The 27,618-nt window shown below is 40.7% G+C and overlaps 1 protein-coding gene and 1 long non-coding RNA gene across 3 annotated transcripts; both read left to right on the top strand.

Annotated features, from left to right (window-relative positions):
- Positions 1 to 4,274: 4,274 nt before the first annotated feature.
- On the top strand, positions 4,275 to 7,281 carry LOC113018095 (low affinity immunoglobulin gamma Fc region receptor III-like). 2 transcript variants are annotated; one of them, XM_080298937.1, is made up of 6 exons: positions 4,275 to 5,010; positions 5,818 to 5,853; positions 6,143 to 6,406; positions 6,486 to 6,731; positions 6,807 to 6,986; positions 7,071 to 7,281. In XM_080298937.1, exons 1-6 carry the CDS (start codon positions 4,980 to 4,982, stop codon positions 7,172 to 7,174), a joined length of 861 nt encoding a protein of 286 aa, XP_080155063.1. In that variant the 5' UTR covers positions 4,275 to 4,979; the 3' UTR covers positions 7,175 to 7,281. The 2 variants fall into 2 exon arrangements, with proteins under 2 accessions (XP_080155063.1, XP_080155064.1); XM_080298938.1 differs by having other exon boundaries at positions 4,282 to 5,010; positions 6,342 to 6,406.
- Positions 7,282 to 11,747: 4,466 nt separating this feature from the next.
- Positions 11,748 to 21,147, top strand: LOC145425716 (uncharacterized). The gene is made up of 2 exons (XR_013906449.1): positions 11,748 to 13,701; positions 16,406 to 21,147. It is a non-coding gene; the product is annotated as an uncharacterized LOC145425716 (long non-coding RNA).
- Positions 21,148 to 27,618: the final 6,471 nt, after the last annotated feature.

Here is a 27,618-nt window from a genome sequence, read left to right on the forward strand (position 1 = left end):
GATAACCACAACAACGACATCATGTCACAGAGGAAGAGGAGGAGGGCTTGAGTGACTTTGAACTGGTCAGTGTTGATTTGATATTACCGAGAGTGGCATGACGGGCACTGTCCTGTCCTCCCTGTGATGGAGGGAGATGACGTCACTCTGCTCTGTAAATCAAAGACCACTCCCTCCAACATCACAGCTGCTTTTTATCAGTGATGGCCAAATGAGGCTTTCTGACGCATTGAAGCTTGTATTGAAAAACGGCTCATTACGCGAAGCTTTACACAGTCCTCTCTGGTGACATCTGGTGGCCAAAAATATGAAGAGCAGCTTGAATCTACAAAATAAAACGAACTGCTTCATTATGACTGCTCACTCTACAGAATGGAGTTCTGTTTGATATTGGGCCACCGCTGTGTTGCTTTGAACTTTGAAAAAAATCGTTGTCCATTTCTTTAATAAATAATTTTGTTCAGTAAATTTTCCTTGCACATGCGCCATGGTGTGGTTCTTTTTTACTTGTGACTTCTTGATGAAAAATACATGTAACATACATATAATTCACTGGACAGCTGGACAAGTATGTTTATAAATATAATATTAGACCAATTTTCTTATACATATTTTTGACCTAGGGGTTGAATTGATTGTGAACTGGAAAGGGAGAATGCTTATGAACTTGCAAAATAAAAACTTGACGCATTTAAGGTAATACTTTTTCATTTTTCTTTAAGAAGAGAATTTGTTCTGCTGTGCGATGGCCGAGGCTGTTTCTTTTCTTGGAGATAATTTCTCCTGCCTTAGAGAAAATTCTTTCCCATGAAACGGAAGAGGCTGGAATGCAGAGAAACTGCAATTCAAGTTGGTAGAGATGCAGTTATACGGTCTTCCTGGGTCCCACAGAGGATCACCTTAAAAGAATAAACAGATTAAATTGCTGGACATTTTGTAGAATAACATTTTAAGATTATTTTAAAAAAAAAAAATTATTATATTAAATTCATGTCTTTCTAAATGTGTTTATAAGTTATATAATGATAATTATATTATGAAAAGCGGATTTTTGACATTTTAAGTTTTTCACATTTTCAGATAGAAACACGCACATAAATAAGCACAAAACCAAAGTAAACAAAAAGAACTAAAACCTGGCAAACCCACCTGATTGACCAGAATCAACTCACATACACGACAGGACCTCCTCTCTTCTGGCTCCATATCTCTCCACAGAATGATCAGTGGTTCGCCATCTCTGTTTCATTCTTCAACTGTGGATCTGCCTTGTCATTTTCCCAAACCAACTCGGACTCAGCTCTCCCTCTCTTTCAGTGCCACTCCATCATCACTGTTCCCCTTGCTGAGCTGCGTCTATCACAGTTTATGTTCAAAGTTCACAGTAATCTCATAGCTTCTGTTCATAGTACATCACACTCACTTTGTCTGAGACCTCATACTTCATGTTACAGTAACTTCATTTTTACTCCATGTAAATATTATTGTCACAACATCACTGTGAATTAAATTCTTGTTCACTTCATTCTGGGCCTCCGTTTTAAGTCTGCTTTTAGGACCACCTCACGTTCTGGCTTCAGCCCTGACACATGTCACCAGTAATGACATGCATATCTTTACACTGTGGTAGGAAACCCACACATGCTCCTGTCTGCTGTCTGGTTTTCCATAGACTCGTGTACATCACAGCCAGCAGACTCACATGTGACACCTTTCTATCACACTGAACACTGGTGCTCCACAGGGGTGTGTACTGAGCCCTCTCCTGTACTCACTCTACACCTACGACTGCACAGCCACTAACAGCTCCAACATCATTGTGAAGTTTGCGGACGACACTACAGTGGTGGGTCTTATCACCAACGGTGATGAGACGGCTTACAGGGAGGAGGTCAGCGCCCTGACCCACTGGTGTCAAGACAACCATCTCACCCTCAACGTCGCAAAGACAAAGGAGTTGATAGTGGACTTCCAGAGGTGCAGAGAAGCACACACCCCCATCACCATCAACGGCGCTGCTGTGGAGAGAGTGAGCAGCTTCCGGTTCCTTGGCGTACACCTGGCTGAGGATCTTACGTGGTCAGTACACACAAACAAAACAGTGAAGAAGGCCCAGCAGCGCCTCTTCTTTCTCAGGAGACTGAAAAGATTCGGCATGAGCCCCCGCATCCTCAGGACCTTCTATCGCTGTGCCATTGACAGCATCCTCACTGGATGCATCACCACCTGGTATGGCAACAGCACCGCCTACAACTGCAAAGCTCTCCAGCGAGTAGTGCGGTGCTCTGAACGGATAATTGGAGGTGAGCTTCCCTCCCTCCAAGACATCTACAGGAAGCGGTGCCTGAGGAAAGCGGGGAGGATCATCAAGGACTCCAGTCACCCCAGCCATAAACTGTTCAGACTGCTTCCATCAGGAAGGAGGTTCTGCAGCATCCGGTCCCGTACCAGCAGACTGAGAGACAGCTTTTTCCATCAGGCCATCAGACTGCTGAACACGTCATAGACACCTCAGCTTCACTACTGGAACTTCAACATTATGCACTCCACACTGTATATAAATGCCACTTGTTTTGCACATATTCAACTCTGTATATTTTATATATTTTATTTTATTATTTCTTACTATTTAATTTGTAAAAATGTGTACACACACACACACACACACACACACACACACACACACACACACACACACACACACACACACGTAGGAAAATATTTAGTATACACATCCAGAAATGCATACACTATTATATATTGTACATATATTTATTAGTTTCAGGTTGGCCATTCTTGTATTTTGCTCATTTGTATTGTTGTGTTTGCACATCTCTGTTGCTTGTGGGGCTCGCACACAAGAATTTTACTCGCATGTGCTGTGCCAGTGTGCCTGCACATGTGATGTGACAATAAAAAGTGATTTGATTTGATTTGAGTGATTTGATCTATGTAACTGACACGTTGGCTGTGGCTTAACTTTAGCCATCTGTGGTGTGTTTGCTCTCAGCTTTGTCTGCAGCATGCCTCACAACAAACATCTACTACAACTGCAGTGCTATTCAGGTCTGTGGCAAAGCAGATAAAAGCAGAAATAAAAAAATAATGATGTTGCATCATTAACAACAAATTGATTAACATGAATAGCTACTTTATTGTGCTGCAGGGCCCTAGTTCATGGGGCCTGGCTGGCACAGCACAAACAAGGTCCTAAAGGATGGTTCCCACCCTCCTTTAGGCCCACCACCCATATGAGGCACTATAGGGGTAGGTGCAATGCGTGCTGGGCGGCGACAAAAAGCGGGAGACCCTGGCAGACTGATCCCTGGCTACTGACACTTGCTATTCGGACAATGAATGTCACCTCTCTGGAAGGAGCCCGAGTTTAGGCAAAGAGGTTGAGAGGTACTGGCTAGATATAGTCGGTGTGCTGAAAGGTGCTCCACCTGTGGACTCTGTTGTCCTACTGAAAGATTTCAACACTTATGTGGGAAACGATAGCGAGACCTGGAGGAAGGCTCTGCCAGATCTGAACCCAAGTGGTGTTCTGTTACCAGATCACGTGGATCATGTGGTGGGGAGGATGCTGGACAGACCTGAGGCACCCAAACGTATACTCAGGGTACACTGGGAACATCTGACAGAGGCCCTGATCTCCAAAATCTTCAACTCCCACATTCAGTAGAGCTTCAACAGCATTCCGAGGGAGACTGGGGATACTAAACTCAAACGGACCATTTTCCACACCTCCATTGCTGCTGCTGTACTCAGCTATGGCCGCAAGGTGGTTGGTGCTTGTTGTGGTGGTAACCCCCGAACAAATGGTGGACATCAGAGGTGAAGGGAGCAATCAGGCTGAAGATTGCTCCCTTCAATCTCCGGAGGCAGCAACTGGGACCGACAGGCAGAGTGGAACAGCTTTAGGTAGTGATTGAAAGAACAAATCGCAGATACAAGCAGTGGAAATAAGCTTTCTCCTAAGGGTAGCTGGCTTCTCCTTTAGAGATAGGATGAGGAGTTTGACCATCCAGGAGGAGCTCAGAGTAGAGCCGCTGCTCGTCCACATTGAAAATAGGTATTTCTGGGATCTGAAAGGTACGCTTCCTCGGTGAGGTGTTTCAGACCGTCCCATCACGAGGAGGCCCCGGGGCAGAGCCAGGACACCCTCGAGAGATTATGTATCTCGGCTTGCCTGGGAACGATTTCTTGTTCCCCTGGACAAGCTGGAGGAGGTGCCCAGGGGAGAAGGAGGTCTTAGGCTTCTCTGTTTAGGCTGCTGCCCCAATGTAATATTTAAGGGTGCAGTGTTGTCAGAAAGACAGTGACATCTCAACGTGCATAAAACCTTTCCTGTTTTCTTCACAGTCAGGGGTTAAAAAAAGACTTTATAAATGTGTCTCTCCCACACTGATGACTTTGGATAAACAGAACCAATCACAGTGTTGGTCTTTGTCTCAGTAATAGAAGTTTTACCTGTTTTTGACAGCAAGTCAACGGTTTAAGCAGAGAGAAGCAGCAATCAAAACAACTGCAGGTCACTGTCTCTCAGATGAGCTGCAGTCAGCTACAGAAAGAACCACATTGTTTCCACAAATCTGCAACACGACCAACACAGGAGATAATTAAGATCAAAGTTAATCAAATACACAGATAATCACTTTTGAGATTCTCTCATATTATATAAGAAACGTTTGCCACACAGAACACAGGGAACTGTCAATGAAGGCATGAGGCAGGTACTGACATGTTTTCATTTATATGTGTTTATTGTTGTCTGTGGTTTCCTGATTGACTTCAGCCACTTTCAATGCTTGGTTTAACATTTAGTGATTTTTTTTTTTTTTTTTGCAGTCTGACAGAGAAACCATTTCACTGATGACCGCAACACTGGCAACCTGTCACAGAGGAAAAGGAGGAGGGTTTGACTATAAGTGACTGTGAGCTGGTTAAACTATTGATCTGTTATCACCGAGAGCAGGATGAAGAACAGATGTCTGCTGTGGCTGCTCTGTAAGTGCACTGTAATGATCTATGAAAATCTGTTGGTACTCCAATTTAAACAGTGAGTTTCGTGTAGAATCGGAGAGGTATTAGATCATGTTATTATTATTCAGACAAGGAAAAGGGGTCAACAGGAAATCAAAGATTTTCTTTACAAATAAATACAGTGTAGAAAACTGATGTGGAAACACTGAGTTATCAGTTAATATGCTCCACCTATGCAGATGGCTGCACAAGACTTTAAACAAAGTTAATAAGTTAAGTTTTTTGACTCTTTAGTAAAAGTCGGAATCCTTCTTGAATAATGATAAACAGGCAAAAAAAAAGTAATATACCTAAAGAAATAGTACTTATTCTTCCAAATTATATCAGTGATATTGGATATCATTTATTTGTGTGTGTTTTGTTTTAATGTTGCAGCTTGAGATGGTTAGAACAACTTATATAATGATGTGTAACTTTATCTATTATAAATGTTGAGGAACACAGTGATTGAATCCAAAATGTGCGGGAGCTGAAGTATAAAACTACAAAACAAAGAAATACCTCAAAAACATTCAGACACGTGGTATGAATTGTACTCTATAAAGTGCTACTTTCTTTGCTTTCACTTTCTTTACTTTTCTTTGCAGTTATATTAACAGATTGCCAGCACTCTGTGTAGTATATAGAAGTTTCCTACTTTCTTCACTCATCAGTGTGTAACTCAACCAAACACATAACGTCTGTGTTCTCCACAGTTTGGTGGTTTTCTGTTTGTTCCTCTGTTCTGTTGAATGTCAAACTGAAACTTACCTCAGTGTCATTTCTCTTTAGTTCTGATCCCACTGCTGAGCAGCTCAACAAATCAAGGTCAGTCCATTTAAATCAGTTAATGGGTTATACCTTTGGTCCTTTTTATGCTTTGCTGTAGCATGAGATGATAATTACTACAGTAATTGATGGCTGAAGCCTGCTGATTAATTGACCTTCCAAAGTATAAAGGAAGTATATTCACCCTTAAAAATTCCAGTTTCTAAATATACTGATCAGTATTTAATTTAACCACAGGAAGCAGACAGTCTGAATCTCGAGTGGTTCTAACAGACTACAAGAAGATAATTTATTTTGTTTACATAATCCCAAAACATCCCCCTCACAGCTCGTCTGACTGTGAGTCCCAGCAGCTCTCAGTTCTTTAAAGGAGACTTTGTGTCTCTGAGCTGTGAGGAGGATGACAGCTCTGCTGGATGGACTCTGAGGAGAAACACAAGCAAACAACAGAGGACTCAGTGTGGAGATGGGTGGGGAACATCAGTTAACTCTTCCTGTGACATCAGCTACACCGTTGAACGAGACAGTGGAGTTTACTGGTGTGAGTCCAGAGAGGGTCCCATCAGTAACATGGTTAACCTGACAGTCACTGGTAAGCTGAGTGTGTGGAGTTAGTGTTGATGAAGCTGTGTGTAAATGGATGAAATGCTGTAGTTTGTCTCTGTGTTGAGGTGGATCAGTGATCCTGCAGAGTCCTGTCCTCCCTGTGATGGAGGGAGATGATGTCACTCTGCTCTGTAAAACAAAGACCACTCCCTCCAACCTCCCAGCTGCTTTCTATAAAGATGGCTCCCTCATCAGGAAGCAGCCTACAGGTCACATGACCATCCAGCATGTTTCCAGGTCTGATGAAGGCCTCTACAAGTGTGACATCAGCGCTCATGGAGAGTCTCCATCCAGCTGGATCACTGTCACAGGTGAGGAGCTTCACTCTGATTTCACCTCTTACTTCATCCACATATTCACCTGAACATGTGGGATTCTCTCTGCAGGTAGACCTACAACCACAACCTCGCCCACCACTTCTAAAAATATGCCACCTACCTCTGCTTTGTCCCCTTACTCTACCACCCTCCATCTTGTGATCAGAGTAGTCTGTCACCTGGTGGTGTTCTGTCCATACTTCATCTCCACTTTCATCGTGGTGTCTCTATATCGAGGCAGAGCCAAAGGTAACTCCCTGAGTCTCCTCGATAACTTATCATTATCATTTATGATTGCTTTTGTATTATTTCTCTGATGACCTCATGTTACAGAAAATGACCCCACTATCCCCATGGCAACAGCAACCAATGCTGAGCAGAGATTGTGTGAGGACTATGACGATATTGGGGCGGTGACCACTGAGCATCAGTTCTAAGCTCATGCTCCATCAGAGGGAGTTCACTGTGACTGAATTACATGTGATATCATAACACCTGGCTTTGCTCATGTGAACTTTATGAATAAAGGTTTTCCTTGTTGACATCCTGGTGTTGCTTTTTCACATTTTTGTAGTTTTTAAGTTTTATGTTAGTGTCAGTGAGAGGGAAGATATGATCGAGAACAGCATAAGCACATGTAAGAAGTTAACATGACATTCGTGTTTTTAGACTGTGGTAGTGAACCCACACAGGCTCCTTTTCTGCTGCCTCGTATGTATGTTTTTCTACAGACCCAGGCTCTATTTTAGCCGTCTGTTGTGTGGTTACTCTCAGCTGCAGTACTCGACTTTCAGATCTGTGTTTCTGATCTGGTCGCGTTTCCCCACACAACCATGTATAGAGTTTACAGAGAATGGTCTGAAAAGAGAAACCCGATGTTGAACTGTGTTCCAACTCTGAAGGTGATGACAGTCTGCTTCTCCTCTGTTTTATTTACTGCAACTGAATCAATGAAAACAACCTGAATCACAGACACAGTCCTCAGACAGGGATAGAGACCAAAGTTGAACAAGTTTATCTTTTGGATCAGAGATGAGCTTGTCTGAGGTAGAAATGATCAAATAATGAAGGAATAAATGTTCTAAGGTTCCTGTTGAACATGCGATTTCATACTTATCAGAGATGAATGGAGTAGTGTTCTTGTTTCCCTGTGTTTTTAGTAAATACCGACCTCATGATGTTTTAGCACTCTTTACAATTCACTGACTCTCAGCTCCCTGGAGTTCCTCTAAGTGTTTGTTATTAACCGTTTTCAGGTGTGAAGTCACAAGCTTTCTTTCTCAAATTTTCTAAAAAGAAAAAAATGTGTTTAGGTATTTTTCCCCCTTTTTTTAAATCACAGTGTTGTTTTACTGCTGTGATAACTGTGTTAAAATGTTAAACTAGGCTTGTTTAAACTCATCCAGCCATTGGCAGGAATTTGAGGAGGAAAAACAACACAAGCAACATGCTGACTCATCTATGCATGTTAGAGCAGGTTAAAGGTTTGAGTGGTTTGGCTGTCTACTCTATCACATAGTAGAAAGTGTACTCAGCTTTTCTTTTTTCTTTTCTTTTTTGTGATTTTTGTGATTTGAACAACACACAAAAAATCAATTGTACTAAATAATATTTAAAAACCAAATGTCATTTAAACACATGGACACAGTTTCAAACATGACCCACTTGTCATACTGATGTTTGTTTTGTTTTTTTTGGTTAAAAAGAGACTTTTAAAAAAGTCTTTGTTCACTCACCTACAGACTGCAGTGTGTTACAATGTTACAATGCAAATCAGAAACAAAAACACGACTTTGACAGAATTCATCTCGCACACTCTAAGGAGTGTCGTAGTCTGAACGAAACAGAGAAGTTTTAGTGAACAGCTCTGAGGATATGGGAGGAGGAAAGTAGGGCGAGAGTAAGTCTTGTAATTCAAGAAAATTCTGCTTACAAAAAAGAGGGGGAAAGAGAAAGCTACGAAAGCTACGTGTATGTCTCTTGCACCTAAACAGAAGAGCAAAAGCAGGAAGGAAGTTGGCTTTGCTATTTAAGTACCACAAAAAATAAGACCAACAATGGCTTATGAGGAGACTCTACAGTATAACCTGGTGTTGGGGTTCCTCTTTTCTTTGCGATGCTAATCGCTGCACAGAAACACCAGCTGGAGTCCTGTTAAACAGTCCCCTCAATGCTTCTAAAGGAAACTAAGTGTCATTGCAGGGTGCGCCGTTGTGTTTAAGGAACGGATCCAAATGCAGACCATATAATATAGTAAACAGAAACAAACTCATAACCAAGATTAAATAGAATAAACTAGACTTAAAACTCAAGGCAACCTGATAACAATACAAGAATTTAACATCCTTTCAATGTACCTAAGAAATCACAAATATAACAATCAACTCAAAATGCTAGGTCACAGATCCCAGCCCCTGACACTAAGAGGGTGACAGGCAGCCAAATAAGATCACAGTCTCTGTTTAATATGTTAAATATTAAAGTTCAGGAAATGAATTCAAGTCACTGCTCCTTAAGTTGGATCTGCAAACCTATGTATCATGGGATTCACTTAATTTTCACAGAACTTCAAAGATGCCTGGAAGGTTTTTACACAAATGAAGCATGCAGATAGGGATGGGTATCGAAAACCGGTTCTTGTTGAGAACCAGTTCCCACTGTTTCAATTCCTTGGAATTGTTTGCCATTTTTGCAAACGATTCCCTTATCGATTCCAGTCGCCCCGAATGACGTCACCACGTTGCGGAGCGTCATTTACCTGGCAGGAAACATGGCGGCTCAAACGCTAAAAAGGTTGGTTATACTTTACAAGAACGGATGACAACAGGGCAACTTGCAAAGTAGATATTTCATTTAAGGGAGGAAACACTACGAATATGCAAAAGCATTTGCTCACAAAACACGCGATGACCTTAAATGAATGTCGTGTTTTTAATTCCGCTCCGGACTCGTGAATCTCAACCCAGCAGCAGCGGTAACGTTTGCACGTCCTCTCCCGTTAATGCGGCAGGTAAATAATCAACTAACAGTGCATATTATGTTAGCGCGATCTGCCTTATCTGCCATTACTGTGCGTTTAGGTGACCATGATGAGAGAGACAGAGTCTGGCTGGCGCTCGCTGGCAGTTCTCGCTGCAGTCTACCGGTAGCGTCTCCTTTCAAGCCAGAATAGACTAATGTCACCGAGCAGTGACTAAGTTTGTGGTCAAAGGCTTGCACCCATTTGCCACAGCAGATGCCCCCGATTTTTGGTAAGTGAATGTGTTTAATTGTAGGCAGGGACATTACTGGATATTCTTGTGTAATTGCCACAGAATAATTTATGTTATACTTTGTTATTGCTACAGAAGAATATTTATTTTATTATTTTACATTTACAATTTTTTTTCCTGGGGACCCTGTGACACCACATTGAAGAGCCGTAGGCTGGATCTCTTAAGATCTCACTGTTGGGTTTGTAAGGCCATGTTACTCCTAAATTTCTATCTTGTTCAAAGAGAAGATATAAAACAAAGTTCTAAGCTAATCGACCTTAGTGTTCTCCTTTTTTAAAAAGAATCGATAAAGAATCGAATCGTTAAACAGAATCGAAAATGGAATCGGAATCGTGAAAATCTTATCAATCCCTAGATGTTAACCTCGCAACCTGCTTCTAGCCTTAAAGTGTTTTCAGCCTGTTTGGTGTTGAAGCATGTCAAAGGTCAAACGAGATTACGAGGTCACACCACAATAACTATGAATAATAATTATGGTATTTTGGTTGAAAAGGATGAATAGCAGTATGTAGCAACACATTTATTGTATGTGCAATGAAAGGAAATGTGATAGACATTTTCTGTTGTTCCTTTAAAGTTATCATATAAGTAACAACATCCAGGCTGTTCAGCTTTCAATGCTTTGTGACTGTGGTATTTTAATGTCTTATTTCATCAGTCTGAAACTTCCTCCTGCTCATGTTCAGTTCAACCAGTCTGTTCAGACAATATTCTAGCAATAGAAAAATATCTTACACAGAAATATCATTGCTGGAGAAACAGTCAGTGGAATAAAAGTGACACTAACAACATGCTGATCCCTCGACACAAGTTAGAGCGACTTAAACATTTAAGTATTACATAATTAAAACAGTTGTTGATTTTTTTACATTGTTTTCTGCCCTTTCAACCCTGGAAGAACTGATTCAAAATACACTGATATTCAACTAAACTTTAAAACTTCAGCAATGCAAAATTTGAAATACCATAGATGAAGTAAGCTGCTCTTACACAAACAAATATGAAACACATTAGATGCTCAGTTTCACTCACATGTAGCGTCACAAATCCCAAACAAAAACAAGAGGACTTCAAGAGAATCCATCCATGACAAATGGAGAGTTCGTGACATGACTGTAGTCTGAACTGAACAGAGAGGTTTCATCAACAGCTTTGTCTGTGGGTGGAGGAAAGAGGAGGAGGAATTCTGCTGTCGTAGAGGAAGAAGCTTTGACTGCAGTTGTATGATATTAATCTAAGTGGACATGTGTTATAAAGAGTATGGGTTGAGAGTAGCACTACAAAACAGCAAAAGAGGGAGACTCTGTTACTTTAACTCTGTTTTTGAGTTGGTGGCGCCAGTGTCCGGCAGCCTCACCTCTGTCAGTGCGCCCCAGGGCAGCTGTGGATACAATGTAGCTGCCATCACCAGTGTGTGAATGTGTGTGTGAATGTGTGTGTGAATGGGTGGATGACTGAATGTAGTGTAAAGGGGTCCTTAGGGACTGAGTAATGTGCCATACAAATACAGGCCATTTATCATTTACTATTTAAAGAAGAGACTGATTATAAAAAATATAGCTGATGAATTTTGTTGATGTCTTGAAGACTTCAGAGTCATTTAGCCTCAACTCTGAAACATCTCTGAGAAAGGATTGTGGGAAACACTGAAGAGACATGACCGAGGAAGCTGGTTCTGTTTTGTATCCAGAGTGCAGGAAGTGCTGCAATCTGCTGCACAGCTTCCAACCACAAAACCATCATGGCGATGTGATATTATTCTGTTATTATATGTTACCTTATAGATGTAATCAAAATAGTTGAATTAGGATATTGTTGTAGATCATATTATACCCTTTAAAATAGAGTGTGTGATCTGTATGTAGTTTAGTTCTCATTATACTTTTGAGTTAACAGAACATATTCACATATTAGTTCATTAGATAAATGTGCATCACTCTGTATCCTTGATCTGCTGGGAATGTGTTACACTGTTTTCTTGACATGCTTAATTGTTGAATCATGAAGAGAAGGTTGTAAGCAGGAGACTCTGTGTCTAAGACAGGGGAGATAGACAGACCACATTCCACACCCCCACCTTACAGAAAGCAGAGAAACAACTGCCGAGGTCATAACTTAGGCGCTGTAACAGAGAAAAAATGTGATGTTTTGGCTTTTACGACTAGCTGGGGGCCACTAGAGACTATAAAAAGCTGAGCAACCCGTCACCATTTTGAGACATGTGCCTGACCCTCTGGTAGCATCTCTCCCGTCCGGACGTTGTAATGCTCTTATTGTTGAATTGTATGGAAATAAATGATTGTTGATTGAGCATTTATACACCGAGTATTGTCCCTCCTTCAGCCCAAAGATTCAAAGAACTGCGTGTTTACAACAACTTGGTGCCGTGTGACCCGGATCTTTGGTGTGCTGAGGAGGTGTAGATTTGGCCTTTGGTGAGATCGTGGGGCAAAGTGAACAGAAGGCCGGCCTAAAACAGAAAGGTAAGCACAGCCTGTTGTATTATAAATACCAAATGTGCATATTGGGCTTTCCAAATTAATCTGTTCACTGAGTCACATGTATTTTCACAGTAAATTTGTCGGTGTCTGGTTTTTGGCGCAAGATACTAACAACATAAGTTGAGGCTGAATTCCAGTGTGTTAAATAAACTGCTTCTACCGAGAAACTAATAAGACACTACGTTGAGCTAGTTGCAGTAATCTGCCTCTACCGAGAAACTAATAAGATACTACGTTGAGCTAGTTGCAGCCACTTTACCTTCCACATTTAATTTTGTCTAATACTGGCTTCTGTAGCAATAATACGTTAGAATTTCTTCTGAAGACGCGGCCATAAGTTCAGTACATTGAAGTCGAGGTTTGTTTATTTTGTTTATGGTGTCAGTGACGTCCTGGCTTTTGCCGGCTATGAAATAGAAGTTGATTTAAGGAAAAGCAGATGCTGGCTTCACGGTGCAGTTGGACGCTGGCAACGCGAGAGCGAAACACGTCCGTAGGTTTGGTTTATGATACGGCGTGTTCCGGTGGTGCGGCCGTGAAGTGCAGTAGTGGTTGGTGCTAATTTTAGTACATTTGAGAGAGGTTTTGACGGTGGTTTGTGGCGTCAGTCGAGTATAAAGGGCTGCGGCCATAATACAAAGTAAAAATTAAGTACAGAGCAACACCTGGTTTATGATGTCAGGTATAACTTCGGGGATGCAAGCATCACTTTTATGATGCGACTTTGCCCCGTGGTGGCGGTCATAATCGCAGAGAAAAGGGTATTTTGGTCTATGGTGCAGTGTGCTTTAAGAAGATCTAATAGTTGAGCTCAGAGGTTTCTGTGTAAAATTCCCGCTGAGGAAAAGTGTTGTGTGTGAGTGTCAAAGCGCGCTCTGGGTGAGAGAGTGTGTGTGAAGCTGCGAGGCGCGCTCTGGGTGCTGTCTTGTGGGTGAAGCGCGCACTGAGGGAGAGTGTGACTGAGGCGCGCTCTGAGTGTGTTTTGTGTGGAGAGTGAAGCGTGAACACAGTGACAGTGACGGTTAATGTGTTTGATTAGGAGGACATTAGAGCAAAGACACATTTTAGGATCAAACGTTGATGCCTAGTGTACCTGTGGACCTTTGCCCTAGGAGTGGCGACCCTCCTGTCCAGGGACGCTTGGCCAGGACCGGCGGCGTCCGGGTGCCGAGGTGGTGACTTGGGGAGGTGAGGGCCCCCGCATAGCTACGGATATAACACTGGAACGGCCGTGTAATCACGGGTTCACATTTATTCCGGACTAGAACAAGACACATTTTTGCGAACAAACGTTGAGTCTAGATTAGTGAAGAAATATAAAAAGGTTGAATTCCTCGTTTCAGTGGTTGAAATTGTTGTGTGCCTGTCCCCTGACGAGTGTGAAATTAAAATAAAGAGGGAATTTGGAGCCACATAGAGATAGACGGGCATAATTGGGTGTATTACTCTGTGGTGTAATAAAAATAAAAAGGAGAGATAGTAAGAGGTGTGCAGTGGAGAATTATGGAGGAGTAGAGAGAGGAATGTGTTGGGAGACTGGCGTACAGTTTACGCTGTCAAGGTAGGCGTGTTGCCTGCTTATCTGTTTAACAGTGATGAAAATGAAATTAAATAAATCTCTTAGTGTGTTCATACAGGAAGCTGCGGACCTGGACCAACTGCCCCCACAAGCACAGCGGCCGAAGCAAAATTATAGGTAATGGGAACCACACCCAGCGCGAATCAGCAGCTGTGAAAAAGACAGCAGCGAGGAGAGAATTAGAGGAGAAATTAAGAGAAGTTTTAACACATAAAATTGGGGCCAACGGACTTGTGGAGGTTGGGAAGGCGTCCGGAGCATCACAACAAAAAGGTGAAACAAAAACACACACAAGCAGATAAATCTGGGAGAAAGGCTCCTTTTAAGGTAACGCCTAGTTTGAGAAAAGATAAAATTAACCTGCTTTTATACAAATGCACATACACGCAATGAAGGAACAGCTTACACTCATGAACACGTGAAGATTTTCCAGCAAGGTTAAAGAAAAATTAACATACTTAAATGATGAAGTTTATACATTACTGACAAAGAAACCCTCTGGGTTGCAGGACAACAATTTAACAAAAAAAAAAAAAGGAACACTGGTCTAACCAACCAGGCAAGACACAACAAATTTAGTGGTTAAAAGATTCAAATTGTGACATGTTTTCTGTTGATTGATTAATAAAAGTGATTACTGAATGAAAGAAAGTTCCTTTTTGGGTTTTTAAACATGATCTTAAGAATTTTAATATGTACTTGTGTTGTCCTGTCAACTTGGTGGGTTAGGAGTTGATTATATCGGGAGAGAAAAAACAAAAAAAAAAGGGGGAGAGAAGGCTGACACAGGGCCTGGTCCCGGTGTGCCTCCCCTCTGAATAACACAGCCAACACAACAACATTTTCCTGTTCGTTTGTTTTTGTTTTTTGTTTGTTTTTGTTTTGTTTTGTTTTTGTTTTTTCTATACATATTTAATTACAGGCTGCTTTGCCGGCCCTGAAAGCCGAGGCTGACTGGACTCCTGCTCTCCCCCATACGTGACACTGACCAAATGCTGCAACAGCTGGACCCACAACAACGACCTGAGAATGTCAACAGACCTGCAGGAATGTGATCTCATGCAGCCGAGACGGAGAGCACTAAACCTAAGGCCCGTTTCACTACACGGGGGAAAATTCCCAGACTGCGTCAGCTGACAGAGCTGTGACGAGACGCCCGCCAAGCCCGAATGAAAAGTAAGGCCGAGCGAAAGAATGCTGACCTTGATAACTTTGCATTCACACTGTGCAGGACAGTGATGGACCAACACGGATGATCGGGTGGCGAAAAAGGGCGTGACCGAGACAAGAGGAGTAACTGAGGACAGAAGGCACCTCAGAATGGACAAAAACACAGAAGAAGATGCAGGTTTCACCTGCGGTGAACATCGACACTGGAGAAAGGACTGCCCCAATTGGGGTCAGAACCAGGACGGACTGAATTTTGAGCAGCAGCAGCAATGGTCGCAAACAAACTGAAAAAGGAGGGGGGGGCAGGACCCCAGGGCACGCTTCAGGCCGTGGTTTACCCAGAACACCAGAACAGGAAAGTGATGAACACAAACACACACACACACACACACACACACACACACACACACACACACACACACGGGAATGTTGATTCACTGAGAAGTGATGCACACACATACACATGCACACGCTTGTGCAATAAAGAGTGATCCACACGCACACACACATACACGCTGATGCAATGAAGAATGCTTTGCTTATGCTGATATGCAAAATACTGCACACAAACATCCCAATGCATAATTTTTATGAGGAGCCATTGATTTCCATTGATTACCATTGATTACTTAGAATGTGTTATATGTCACCTAGAAGGCATTTATGTAGATTTTAGGAATAAGCTCTAAAACGGTTTGGTTATGAAAACAATGTCTGTGCGTGATGTCTGTTTATGGCTCAAGGCCTTGACTGAATTCTTTGCTGTGCTTCACACAGCCCTGATGAGGAACAGTGGCACAGAGTGAAAATGATGAATTAATAGTGTAAGTTTTAGGTCGGAGTACGGCATTTTCTGTGATTGAGTTTTAATTCAAGGAGGAACAAAAGGTGTTACGGCACCTGAGGTTCTCATTCCCACACAATATTGTCCCGGCAGGAAGCAAAAACGTTCCTGTGAATTTCTGGTTGATTGTTTGGTTTTGTTTAGCGCTAGCTTGATTTTATCAGTGAGCTTTGGCTTGTGTTCTTTCTCGTAAGCGAGAGAGGGATAGTTTTATGCTTGGACATGTCTGCAACGGGCCCTAGTTTATGTTATTGTTATTAGTGTTTTGTTGGTTACGTCTGTTTTCGTTTTTGTTACAGTGCACTGGAGAAAAAACATCTGAGAGGTGTGATCCACCGGTGGTGATATGTTGATATTTTGTGAGTTCATGATTTAACAATCAGCTCTTTAAACAAGGCCTGAAAGATTGAAATTTAAAGCGCTATGAAATATTCTTACAAAAACAGTTGCAAAGTGTGCTTCTCCATGATTGTAATTGGCTTGGGAGAAATTCACTTATAGGGAACACTGAGAAGTTCTGAGTCTAAAAGGATTGCACCGAGTCAATCCGGCCCAAAAAAACAACAAGGAATTGTTTTCCTTTAAAATGATGACGTCATCTTGCTGGTGATGGAGGCTTGAATAGGTTGCGCGTGAGACTCCATTATCAGCAACATCTGGTATGAATGTGTATGGAGGTATGCATGTGAATGGACTGTGATGGACTGACGACTAAAAGTTTTGACTGACTTGATACTGAGACAATGACTGCACCAACTTTAGGATTAGTAAATGCCAATAAACAATTCATAAACAATTCACCCAGCCGACAAGAGAAGGGTGGATGCTTCGCTTTGTTTTGTTTTGTTTTTTCAGGAGCAGGAGGATAAGAGAGACTGGAGGAGGAGACTCTAGCTTCACATAAGTATGAACTGCAGACTTAACACTGTGGTTGCTGATTTTGAGTTACTGATGTTTGCATTAAGAAAACTGTGCTATATTAGCTGTGTTTTGATTAAGGTATCATGTTATATTATTGGGAATGCCAAATGCTACAGTGGAGAAGACTTTTGATACCACTCATGACTGGAACATGTCATTATTAACCATAGCAGGCCACTGTAAAAAGTCAATTAAATTTTATAGAGGAAAATCGCCAAAATTGAACAATACCTATGAATGACTGGCCACATTCAGAATAGAGATATGCAATAATAAACATTGGTCCACATGATTTAGGTTCTCACTTGAAATAGTAAGTTATTAAATGTAGAATATAATCGACAGGGACATTTGATAGGATGTGGCACTGCAAAAGAACAAGAGCAAAGTAAAAAAAGAAAATATTGTGTTTAGTTTGGATAAATTCAAATTAAAATGTACCATTACACTCAGAGGATCAATATGAAATAAAACATATGCAAAATTTGTAGGAAGTACATGACTGATAACTGTTCTGTCCTGAGCGTTTGTTTCTAGAGCACCCACTTGACCACACCAACAGTTTCTCGCCACCGAGGAGGGGTACTTGCAAAAAAAAAAAAGAATAAAATAAAAATCTGAGTTTAACAAAACATTTTAAATGTAAATATCAAGCTTACCTTTCTTTTTCCATGAAATATGCTTGTGGGCACGCCAGCCATTTTGAAAAGGTGGGCAAAACAATTGGCAAGGCCACACCCCCACACGTGTGATATAATTTTAAAGGTACTGTTGCCCTCTCTAAGAAACATCAGGACTTAGAGGAGTGGCAAGTAGAGTATGCGAGCTACAAGCAAAAACTAAAATGTGTACTACAGTGTGCAAAAAATGAAATACTGGGTCATCAGGGGGACATGAGGGACATTTATAAAACTAAAAGTCCCACTAACCTTAAAGTGCACTTGAAAAGCTCACACAAGAAGGTTAACCTAGCTTACCTAGAAGACCTCATCAGGGGGAGCACGCTCCCCCTCGTTGAAGAGCTCACCCACTTAACTCGCATCCCAAGAAAATAGCTAACCCCAGATAAGGCAGCGTGATGTATCCCGAGATAACAGGACTGGGACATCTAAATAAAGGTGTGAAACAATCGCCTTCAAAAGGTTATCAATTAACTTTAACCAAAATTAGGAACACTCGGTGCGGCAAGAGTTAATAGTTATTAGTCTCAACACCCAAGGATAATTAGAAGAGCATGACTGATATGATGGAACGGAGATTTTGTTACACTTAACTTTTGCAAAACACAAATAGAACTAAATTGAAACTAAGGATTTTCAGAAAATAAAAACTAGACTAAACTAGCAAAGAATTGGTAAAAACTAATTACAACTGGCAAAAAATTGAAAATCTGGAGTCGAAACTAAATAAAAGATAAAACCTAATGAAAATGGCGAAACGTTTAAAACTCTGGTGCAGAGATTGGCAAATCTGACCAGGAACGTTATAAAATGGATTGTCAGAACAGTCAGCGTTAAAGCCACATTTGACAGTCCATACTAGGATGGCATTGGACATCTTGGGGGTGGAAAGGGGTTGGTGTGACCAAGGTGTGGTTTGGCTTGTCGTATGTATATTTGAGATCATATGGCTCTGGATGGACCGGTTACCAGGGCATGGAAGGAGGACAGACTCATTAAAGGAGGAGAAGGAACTTGCTGGGATTGGAGATCCTCTGGGTGAGTGGTTGATTAAAAGTATGCATAAAATAGAAGTTATCTGTTGTTATTGATTGGTAATAGATTGATAATTGGCCACATTTACAGCTGTATTGACTTGTTGTGGACGTAGTCGACTTCAGGTTTAAACACTCTAATTAACAGGGTGAAAATAGTGACATTAAAGGAAGAGTATGCAGCACCACCCTGTCAGACGCCAGTGATGGTTTTCATTGCAGGTGTAACCATGATCGTTTTTATACATATTGCAACTTGTTGCTCATTGTAGAGTTGTGCTCAAGTTAATAAGGGTTAAAAGCTACAGTCAGCGCGAATGTCTGACTGATCTATTGAGGGAAAAGGCTTCGAGCATAGAAGGCCGCACGCGCTTACAAAACACTGATATCATGTTATTCTTTGTGATCTTTTCTTAAATTATGTCTTTAAGTTTAGTTTAAATAGTGGCAGTTAATTAAACGAGATTTATTAAAATATTAAATACCTGAGTCAGAACGTTACACGCGGATCACCTTAAGAGTCTGGGAAACTTTGTAGCTGCCTAACTTTTTTGAATGTTCTAGCTCCGTTGATTTGACACATTGGAATGTGTCAAAAAAGGGGGGGAAGGTTGAGCTTTAACATCAAACCAGGATTATTTGAACATTTTATAACTTCATTTGTGTCTTTAATAATTTAGGAATGGTAAAGCTTAAGCTAATAGCGGTCCGAGAAGACGGACCTTTTAGAGAATCAGTGAAAAAGCATAAACTATCACTTTCATGTTTAATCATTACTCATTGAAATGAACTGAATAGCGTTTAGAAGATTTGTTAATTTTTTGTCTTTTGTTAAAAAGAGGGGTTTCAATAATTTTCAGACACACCTTGCAAATGTGCTTATAACGAGTTGGCACTCGGCCTTTTGAAGGTCAGAAGCTTCGTTCGGCGTGACTGTCCGGACTGATAAAGTGTAAGAAATGCCTTGAGTGCGGAGGGCGAAATGCAAACATGCTTACACACACATAGATTATGATTAGAATAGGTCCTGAACATAATATTTTAAACCAAATTTGAATCATTAGAACAACAATGGATAACAATATTAGATTATCAAGGCTAGGGAGAGAGGTGTTTTGGCTTTCTGTCTCTTGCAGAGAAAGGAACAGACACCAGACGGGGACATGGAGATGTGAGGACCCTTCACAGCAGAGACAGATGTAGGGACAGCCGAGACAGCAACTGGGGTCAAGTGTCATGACGTTTGGGCTCCTGGAGAAGATGGATCCCACAAACACAGCAATAACCATGAAGGGGTTGGCGAAAACCAGGAACACCAGACCAACGAGGTTCGAGAGGCTCTTGGCTAAAAGGGGGACACGGCGGTGACCCCAAAACACACAGATCCTTGTTTGAAATCGCAATAATCCCCAGAACTGTGCAATGACTAAAGGGTGGTCTAACCCCGGAGGACGAAGAAAGAAGCTGAGAATCACCCAACTGGAAGACACTGGTAGCTGCAGCAATAAAAATAAAGGTTAAAAGCTCCTTAGACAGAGGTTCTAGTCTAAGTACATTTGAAAGGTATAAGGGGGCATTAAAATGGGAGTGGAAAACTGGAGCACCAAAATAAAGCTGTGGGAAAATTGGGAATGATGGGAGTGTCATCTGTAACTGCTGTTATGGTTGTAAATCTAACTTTTCTTGCATCTGAACTGCGTGAACACAGAGGTCATCCCACATATGGTCCACCCGTTAAAGGGGGACAGAGGGCCTCAGGATCAAGAAAACCTGGACCTTGCAACGCTGAAGTGCATGTTATTAGTGATCTCTTTAATGAGAGATCAAAAGAGGGTATTGTGATATTATTCTGTTATTATATGTTACCTTATAGATGTAATCAAAATAGTTGAATTAGGATATTGTTGTAGATCATATTATACCCTTTAAAATAGAGTGTGTGAGCTGTATGTAGTTTAGTTCTCATTATACTTTTGAGTTAACAGAACATATTCACATATTAGTTCATTAGATAAATGTGCATCACTCTGTATCCTTGATCTGCTGGGAATGTGTTACACTGTTTTCTTGACATGCTTAATTGTTGAATCATGAAGAGAAGGTTGTAAGCAGGAGACTCTGTGTCTAAGACAGGGGAGATAGACAGACCACATTCCACACCCCCACCTTACAGAAAGCAGAGAAACAACTGCCGAGGTCATAACTTAGGCGCTGTAACAGAGAAAAAATGTGATGTTTTGGCTTTTACGACTAGCTGGGGGCCACTAGAGACTATAAAAAGCTGAGCAACCCGTCACCATTTTGAGACATGTGCCTGACCCTCTGGTAGCATCTCTCCCGTCCGGACGTTGTAATGCTCTTATTGTTGAATTGTATGGAAATAAATGATTGTTGATTGAGCATTTATACACCGAGTATTGTCCCTCCTTCAGCCCAAAGATTCAAAGAACTGCGTGTTTACAACAGCGACTCAGTATTTCTCTGCTGTCTGACAGTGACAGGCCTAAACTGTGATTTAGAGTCAAATGCATTTAATTTCCCTTCTTATTCACACAAGGAATTTTTGCAGTTATGTTTTACTAAATACTAACAGAGCAGATTGCAGATTTGTAGCCTGAGCTGAAAATCTTCTTCAGTCACCTGGAAAATCAGACCCAAAAACCTGACTTTAAGAGAATTTATCTCTGGAGAGAAAACTGTCTGCAGTCTGAACCAAACAGAGAAGTATTTTGCGAACAGCCCTGAGAACATGAGAGGGAAGGAGGGCGTGAGTAAATCTTGTGATTTAAAGCACTTCTGCTAAGCAAGAGAGGAGAAAGAGAAAGCAACTGAGATATCACAACTTTTGCACATCTTCCTGATCCATGAAATGGAAATATAAATTCTTGATTATGTAAATACTGGAACACAGCTTTGCTGTTGTGCAGAACAAAAGTCATGAAGTCCAAACTAAACTTTCTTGATGTGACTGGTTATTGTTGTTGTGACCATGAATAAAAAAAAATCCCACATTGAAAGTTTATTTATATACAAGCACCTGCAAGCAATGGGGAGGACAAACTCCCTTCATAAAATATGGCGGAACCAGACTCGGGGAGGAGAAGCAATCTTGCACGAATATTTGAGGTGGTGTAAAGAAACAAACACAAACAGTGGAAGAGAAAATAGAGACTATCTAGCATAGTTGAGATATGTAAACATCTGCAGAATGAAAAAGTGAAAATGGGGAGTGGAAAATAAATGCTCAGTGCATATAGGGGAAGTCAGCAGCAGCTTGGTGGATGGGCCTGAAAGCTAAAGCTGAAGGTGAATAGAATTAATGATAAATAAAATCATCAGTAGCTAAAACTCTAGTGTGAATCGTAACGTTGACTTTGTCCTGTAGGCCTACCTGTTGCCTCGAACGGCCTTCACAGAACATAATAATATCATCTTCATTAGCACATAGACGACTCAGGATCTGATGGTGAAAAATAATTTTTGACAAGTTTTACTGGCCAGCTGTTCCACACAGATCTCACGTTCATATGGTGGAATAGTTTGTAATAATGCAGCTCCATCTGCATCTCCATTCTCAGGATTTTGTTGATTTTCCTTCAGCCTCGGCTCACTGGACCGAGTTGTGATGCTGGTTTTGTAGTTGTGTGTAAAATTTCATTTGCACATTTACCACTTTACAAATCTGGTCTTTAAAGGGTTCATTGATTCACATCATAAATATATGTTCATGGTTCATGGTTCCAGGTTCATGATTCACATCAAAAAAAAAAAAAAAAAAAAAAAAAAAAAAATATATATATATATATATATATATATATATCACATCAATTAATATATATGTTGTTACCTTCCTTCACAACCATAGAATTAGTTGTGGGTTAAACTGAAGTGTCTGTCCTGAGAGTTTTTTCAAACTCATCCTGGACCTTCACAGGGCTGACTCAGAGAGACAAACAACTAGACCAGGGTTGGGGAACTCCAGGCCTCTTGGGCCAGTGTACTTCAGGTTTTAGATCTCTCCCTGGGTCAACACACCTGAATCCAATTATTAGTTCATTACCAGACCTTTGGAGAACTTCAAGACATGTCGGCTGTATCACAATTCAGGTTCTGCAGCCTTAAAGTATGCAGCCTTAATGGTCCACAAGGGCCGCGTACTCAAAGACCGTTAAGGCCGGAAGTGCGAGGCTTGTAGGCTTGTGAAATGGGACGGTCTAGCCTCTGTCGCGCTGCCCAGGTTGCTTAGCAACCATGATACTAACCGCTGGAAATGTGTCATACAGCTTTATTTGAGAGAAATGAAGGATAACATATTTTGTTAGTTTGTTTGTTTGTTTCTACCTGAGCTTTGTGTGATTTAATAAGTATCTGAGGCTGAGACCACAGGACTGTGAAACATGATTGTTGAGCTTCATTTCTGTACTGAACAGTTATTCAAGATGAGTTAGTAAATAACAATTAGCTAATGTTGTTCATGAGACTAAAGTCAGCGTAAATATAATATGGCCAATATTATAGTTATTATATTAATCATTACTAGTTATTACAGCAGTGAACTTGAACTCTCAAATCAAATCACTTTTATTGTGACATCACATGTGCAGGTACACTGGTACAGCACATGTGAGTGAACTCTGTGTCAAATACTTAGCTTCAATAAACATTCAAGTTGCAGTTATTTATATGTCCTATCACCTTAAATCTTCACTTAAAGACAAGTATCTGTGACAGTGTATATATAGATGTGTTATACATAAGAGACAAATATTGTTCATTTAATATGTTGGCATTAGTAAATTTGGCTCAGTGCTTACATATGTGTAAAAAGCAAATGTACGAGCTGTGAAAACTGTTTCTGATAAAATGAAGAGTAGACTGATATATGAAATATTCCTTTATTGGGTGAGAAAATCATACCATGTCATAACTGCTTTAAGTCATACAGAATAGATATCAGAGCCTTAAACAGGCTGGCTTCTGCTAAATGGGTCAAACTGGGCAGAAAGTATACAAACACATAACATCATTATAGAATATGATGTAACACTATAGATCAACTTAGCTCAGAATATATAAAGCATATAAACAATTACAGCAATATGATGCAACACACACAGCAGCTACTGATCCAAAATACTCAAAGCTTCATAGAACTGAAACAAACATTTATTTTTAGGTCCATTCTGCTGCTGATACATACTTTAGGTTTCTGAACATTAAACTTGTTGCTGCCTTTCATAGTGTGTAACTTGAAGGCCCCGAGTACTTTCTCCCACACTAAAAACGCTGGAATGATAAAACTATTTGAACATTACCTAATAAGACTGATTCAGGACAGACAATTAGTTATGTTAAACTTCACAAACAGGGAACAGTCTGTCTATTCTCTCCATCTGTCAGCTGCTGCTGGCTCTTCCTCCTCTTCCTCACACACTGCTGAGTTTGTCCTGGTGGATCATCACAGATGCAAAGCCTCACAGATGATGTAATGCAGTGGGTCCCTCAGTCTGTCCTCACTCTGGACACTTGCAGTCGTCACACATGGAAATCAAATGTGTGATAAGCTGCAGGATTCAAACACAAGTGTAACTTATAAATACATGTTCATACTTTTATTCCACAATCAGAGAGAAAGAAACAGAGATAGAGTGCAGGACAGACAGACAGGTGACAGTCTCAGGTGTACACACTGCTACAAACAGGAGGATTTAGTGTTTGTGTTATTACGAGTGCTGAACAAGAAGAGTTCCCAGATGGTACAGTGGACACATGTGTGACTGCTGTGATTAAAGCATCTTTCTTTCAGCTTAACGAGTGAACCGTCAGCTCGTTCAAACACACGTTAAAGTCCGTTTGGCTCGACACCACCGAACAGAGGCAGCAATATAACATAGCTAACATTAACAGTGCAGTGAATCCTGCTTGTGCCGTGATATTCAGGACTGCAAACCGAGCAGCATCACTGACTTTCAGCTTGTTGTGTTTGTGGATATATGACTGACTTTAATTATCCACAAAATCATCACAATCTCTGTAAGATTAAGGTCAGCTATTGAACAGCGTATATTTTGAAGTAAAGGCTTTAAAACCAAGCTGACACTTAAAGTACAAACATCACTAATGTCACATAACTTTGCCGACATGTGGCCAACAGTAATGTTTTAATGTTCTTCATTATTAAACATTCGCACATAAATAAGTGACATAATATTCAGTACTTACTTTTGAAAGTTTACTCTTTGGCCGCTCCGCTTCCACCGTTTTTTTTTTCCGCAAAATTATCCACACCCACCACCACGCTATGAAGTCTGGGATCTGTTGGGCCATGAAGGCTACACCGACCCATCCTTAAAATTCAGGGAAATTAAGGACGCATTTGAGGGCCGCATTTTGAGCAGCCTTCAAATTGGGACAACCTTCATTACGTCACTGTGCCGTAATCGGCCTTAAAATGCGGCCTTTAAGGCTGCAGACCCTGAATTGGGATACAGCCGTTGAGGAGGTAATTCAGCCATTTGAATTAGCTTTGCTGGATCAAGAACGCAATGTAGCTTGCCATCACCAGTGTGTGAATGTGTGTATGAATGGGTGGATGACTGGTTGTGTAAAGTGCTTTGGGGTCCTTAGGGACTAGTAAAGCGCTATATAAATACAGGCCATTTACCATTTACCATAACACATCTAAAACCTTGGGGCCTGGAGATCCCCTTGGCCAGCTAAAAATTTACATTTTACATCTTCGGATTATAAGAGGAAACCCACGCAGGCATGCCTCTGCTGCTCTTCATGCACATTTTTCCACGGACTTAAATTACATCACAGCCTGCAACGTTTCAGGTGACAAAAGAGGCGTAACACATGTAACAAACATTTTGTACCTAATAAAGTGGCCATAAAGTAGAAACTATAATGTTCTGTTTATGATTTTGACCTTGTGTCAGTCTGAGTGAGTCCAGTTTATCACCATCTGCTGCTGTTTTTTCCTACTTTTTTCCTCTGTAACATTGTTCATCTTTCAAAACAAACGTTACATTTTTAATCTTCTTTTAAATCTTACAAACTTTGCTGAAGAAGAAACAAATGTTTTAGTTTGACCTCTAGGTGGCAGTGTTGTCTTAGTGTTACCATAGCCACCTACAGAGGTGTGACCTTGATGAGTCATCAGCGATCCAGTCACAGTGTGCGACACAAACACTATTAAAATATGTTTCATTTGGATTTCACACTTAAGTTTTCCATCCATCCATTTGTTCCTTTTCAGGGTCGCAGGAGGTTGGAGCCTGTCCCATCTGTCTTAGGGCTTAAATGGTCACTTTGTGTTTTCTTTGCTAAATACTTCAATACTTCAATTAAATACGTCAATCCTCTACACATGCTGGCAGAAACAGGTCTACATGAAATATGGGCTAAGATATATCTGTAAGACAAATGGGAGATAATCATCATCACGTGGTATTTGAGATGGCATTCTGCTTCCTGACGAGTAAATTTACTATAAAAATTATTTTCCCCTATTGTCCATGAGACTAACTAATGTGTAAAACATCAATTTCTTTGTATATACGTTTCAGATTATTATTTATTTGTACCACTTTGTTATTTTCCATTTTAAAGGATTCAATAACTGTCAGATAACCCAGGAAATTACACGAACGTGTCAGTGTGCAGCAGTTATTAGTTTTATTGTGTTCTCTGTTGTGAGTTGTAAAGATTTAAACCAGAAAATATGGCTGTAAATGATTATTTGTGGATTATGGAATTTACCTTCAACTTAAACCCAAATGTAACTAAAGCAAAGAAGAAGAAGACTTTCACATCCTGATGTAAAAGTTGTATTTTTAAATCAAATAAGAATGTGTGCGACAATTATGATGCACTTCTGCTGAGGGATGCAGCTTGAAGCTTAGAGGGGACTCTTTCATTACTTGTTTAAGATTTTGTTCATGTTTTTAATTCAAAATGTAAAAGACTAAAGAGAATAAATGTGACAACCATCACTTGATTGGTTTGCTTCTGCTTCATGTGTTATTTTTTGTTGTCTTTGTTAGCACCCTTCATGCTTGGAGTCGATTCTGTAGGAGTGAATTTGAAAATTGTTTTCTGATTTTACAGAAAAACAACATCAAAGCGAGCGCTCCTTGAGATATCTTTGTCTAATAATTTCATTTGTGTGATGTTCTGAACAATGTAAATGTATCAATATGTAAAAAATGAGAACTCTGGAAATGGGGGGATACTTTTCCACACCACTGTAATCCACCTTTAAGCAAAAAGAAAATAGAATTCTTACTTCCTGATTGCAGAACATTTGACCTGTTTCGACAAAAACTGCCTAACTGTCATTCTTTTAGTGTTAACGTAATGACTTTTCCTGAAGTGACCCTAAGCTGCAAACTGAGATTGTTCCAGATCAGATTTATCTTCTTTCATGGGGCAGTGGTGACAGAAGTTAAGGGCTACTTTGACACTGTCATGAGAACTGTGTTGCCACCACATTTGCAGAGGTTGCCCCAGAGACTCACGCCTGCACATTTTTCATGATCATGGGGGAATCCACAACCAGCTAAATAATAAAACAGCTTAGGAGCTCTTACATAGAAGGAGCAGAGGTCAGAGAGGGCCTTGAAAAGAAAACACCTGTAATCGGATGGGAGACCTGCAAAGACATTGTGGTGGTGACCACTGAGCATCCCTTCCGAGCTGCACAGAGTTCCTGCTCCATCAGTGTGATGGTGGTTATCACATCATGTCAAATAACAAAACCTGCTTTATTACTGTGAACACGTGAAGTTGGACCTGTTCCTTTTTTGTGTTTCCCACATGTTAACGTTAGTGAGGTAGAAGATGTGCAGGCTTTAGTTTGGATATTACACACTT

This window comes from Astatotilapia calliptera, chromosome 3 (genome assembly GCF_964374335.1).
Source record: "Astatotilapia calliptera chromosome 3, fAstCal68.1, whole genome shotgun sequence".
NCBI lineage: Eukaryota > Metazoa > Chordata > Actinopteri > Cichliformes > Cichlidae > Astatotilapia > Astatotilapia calliptera.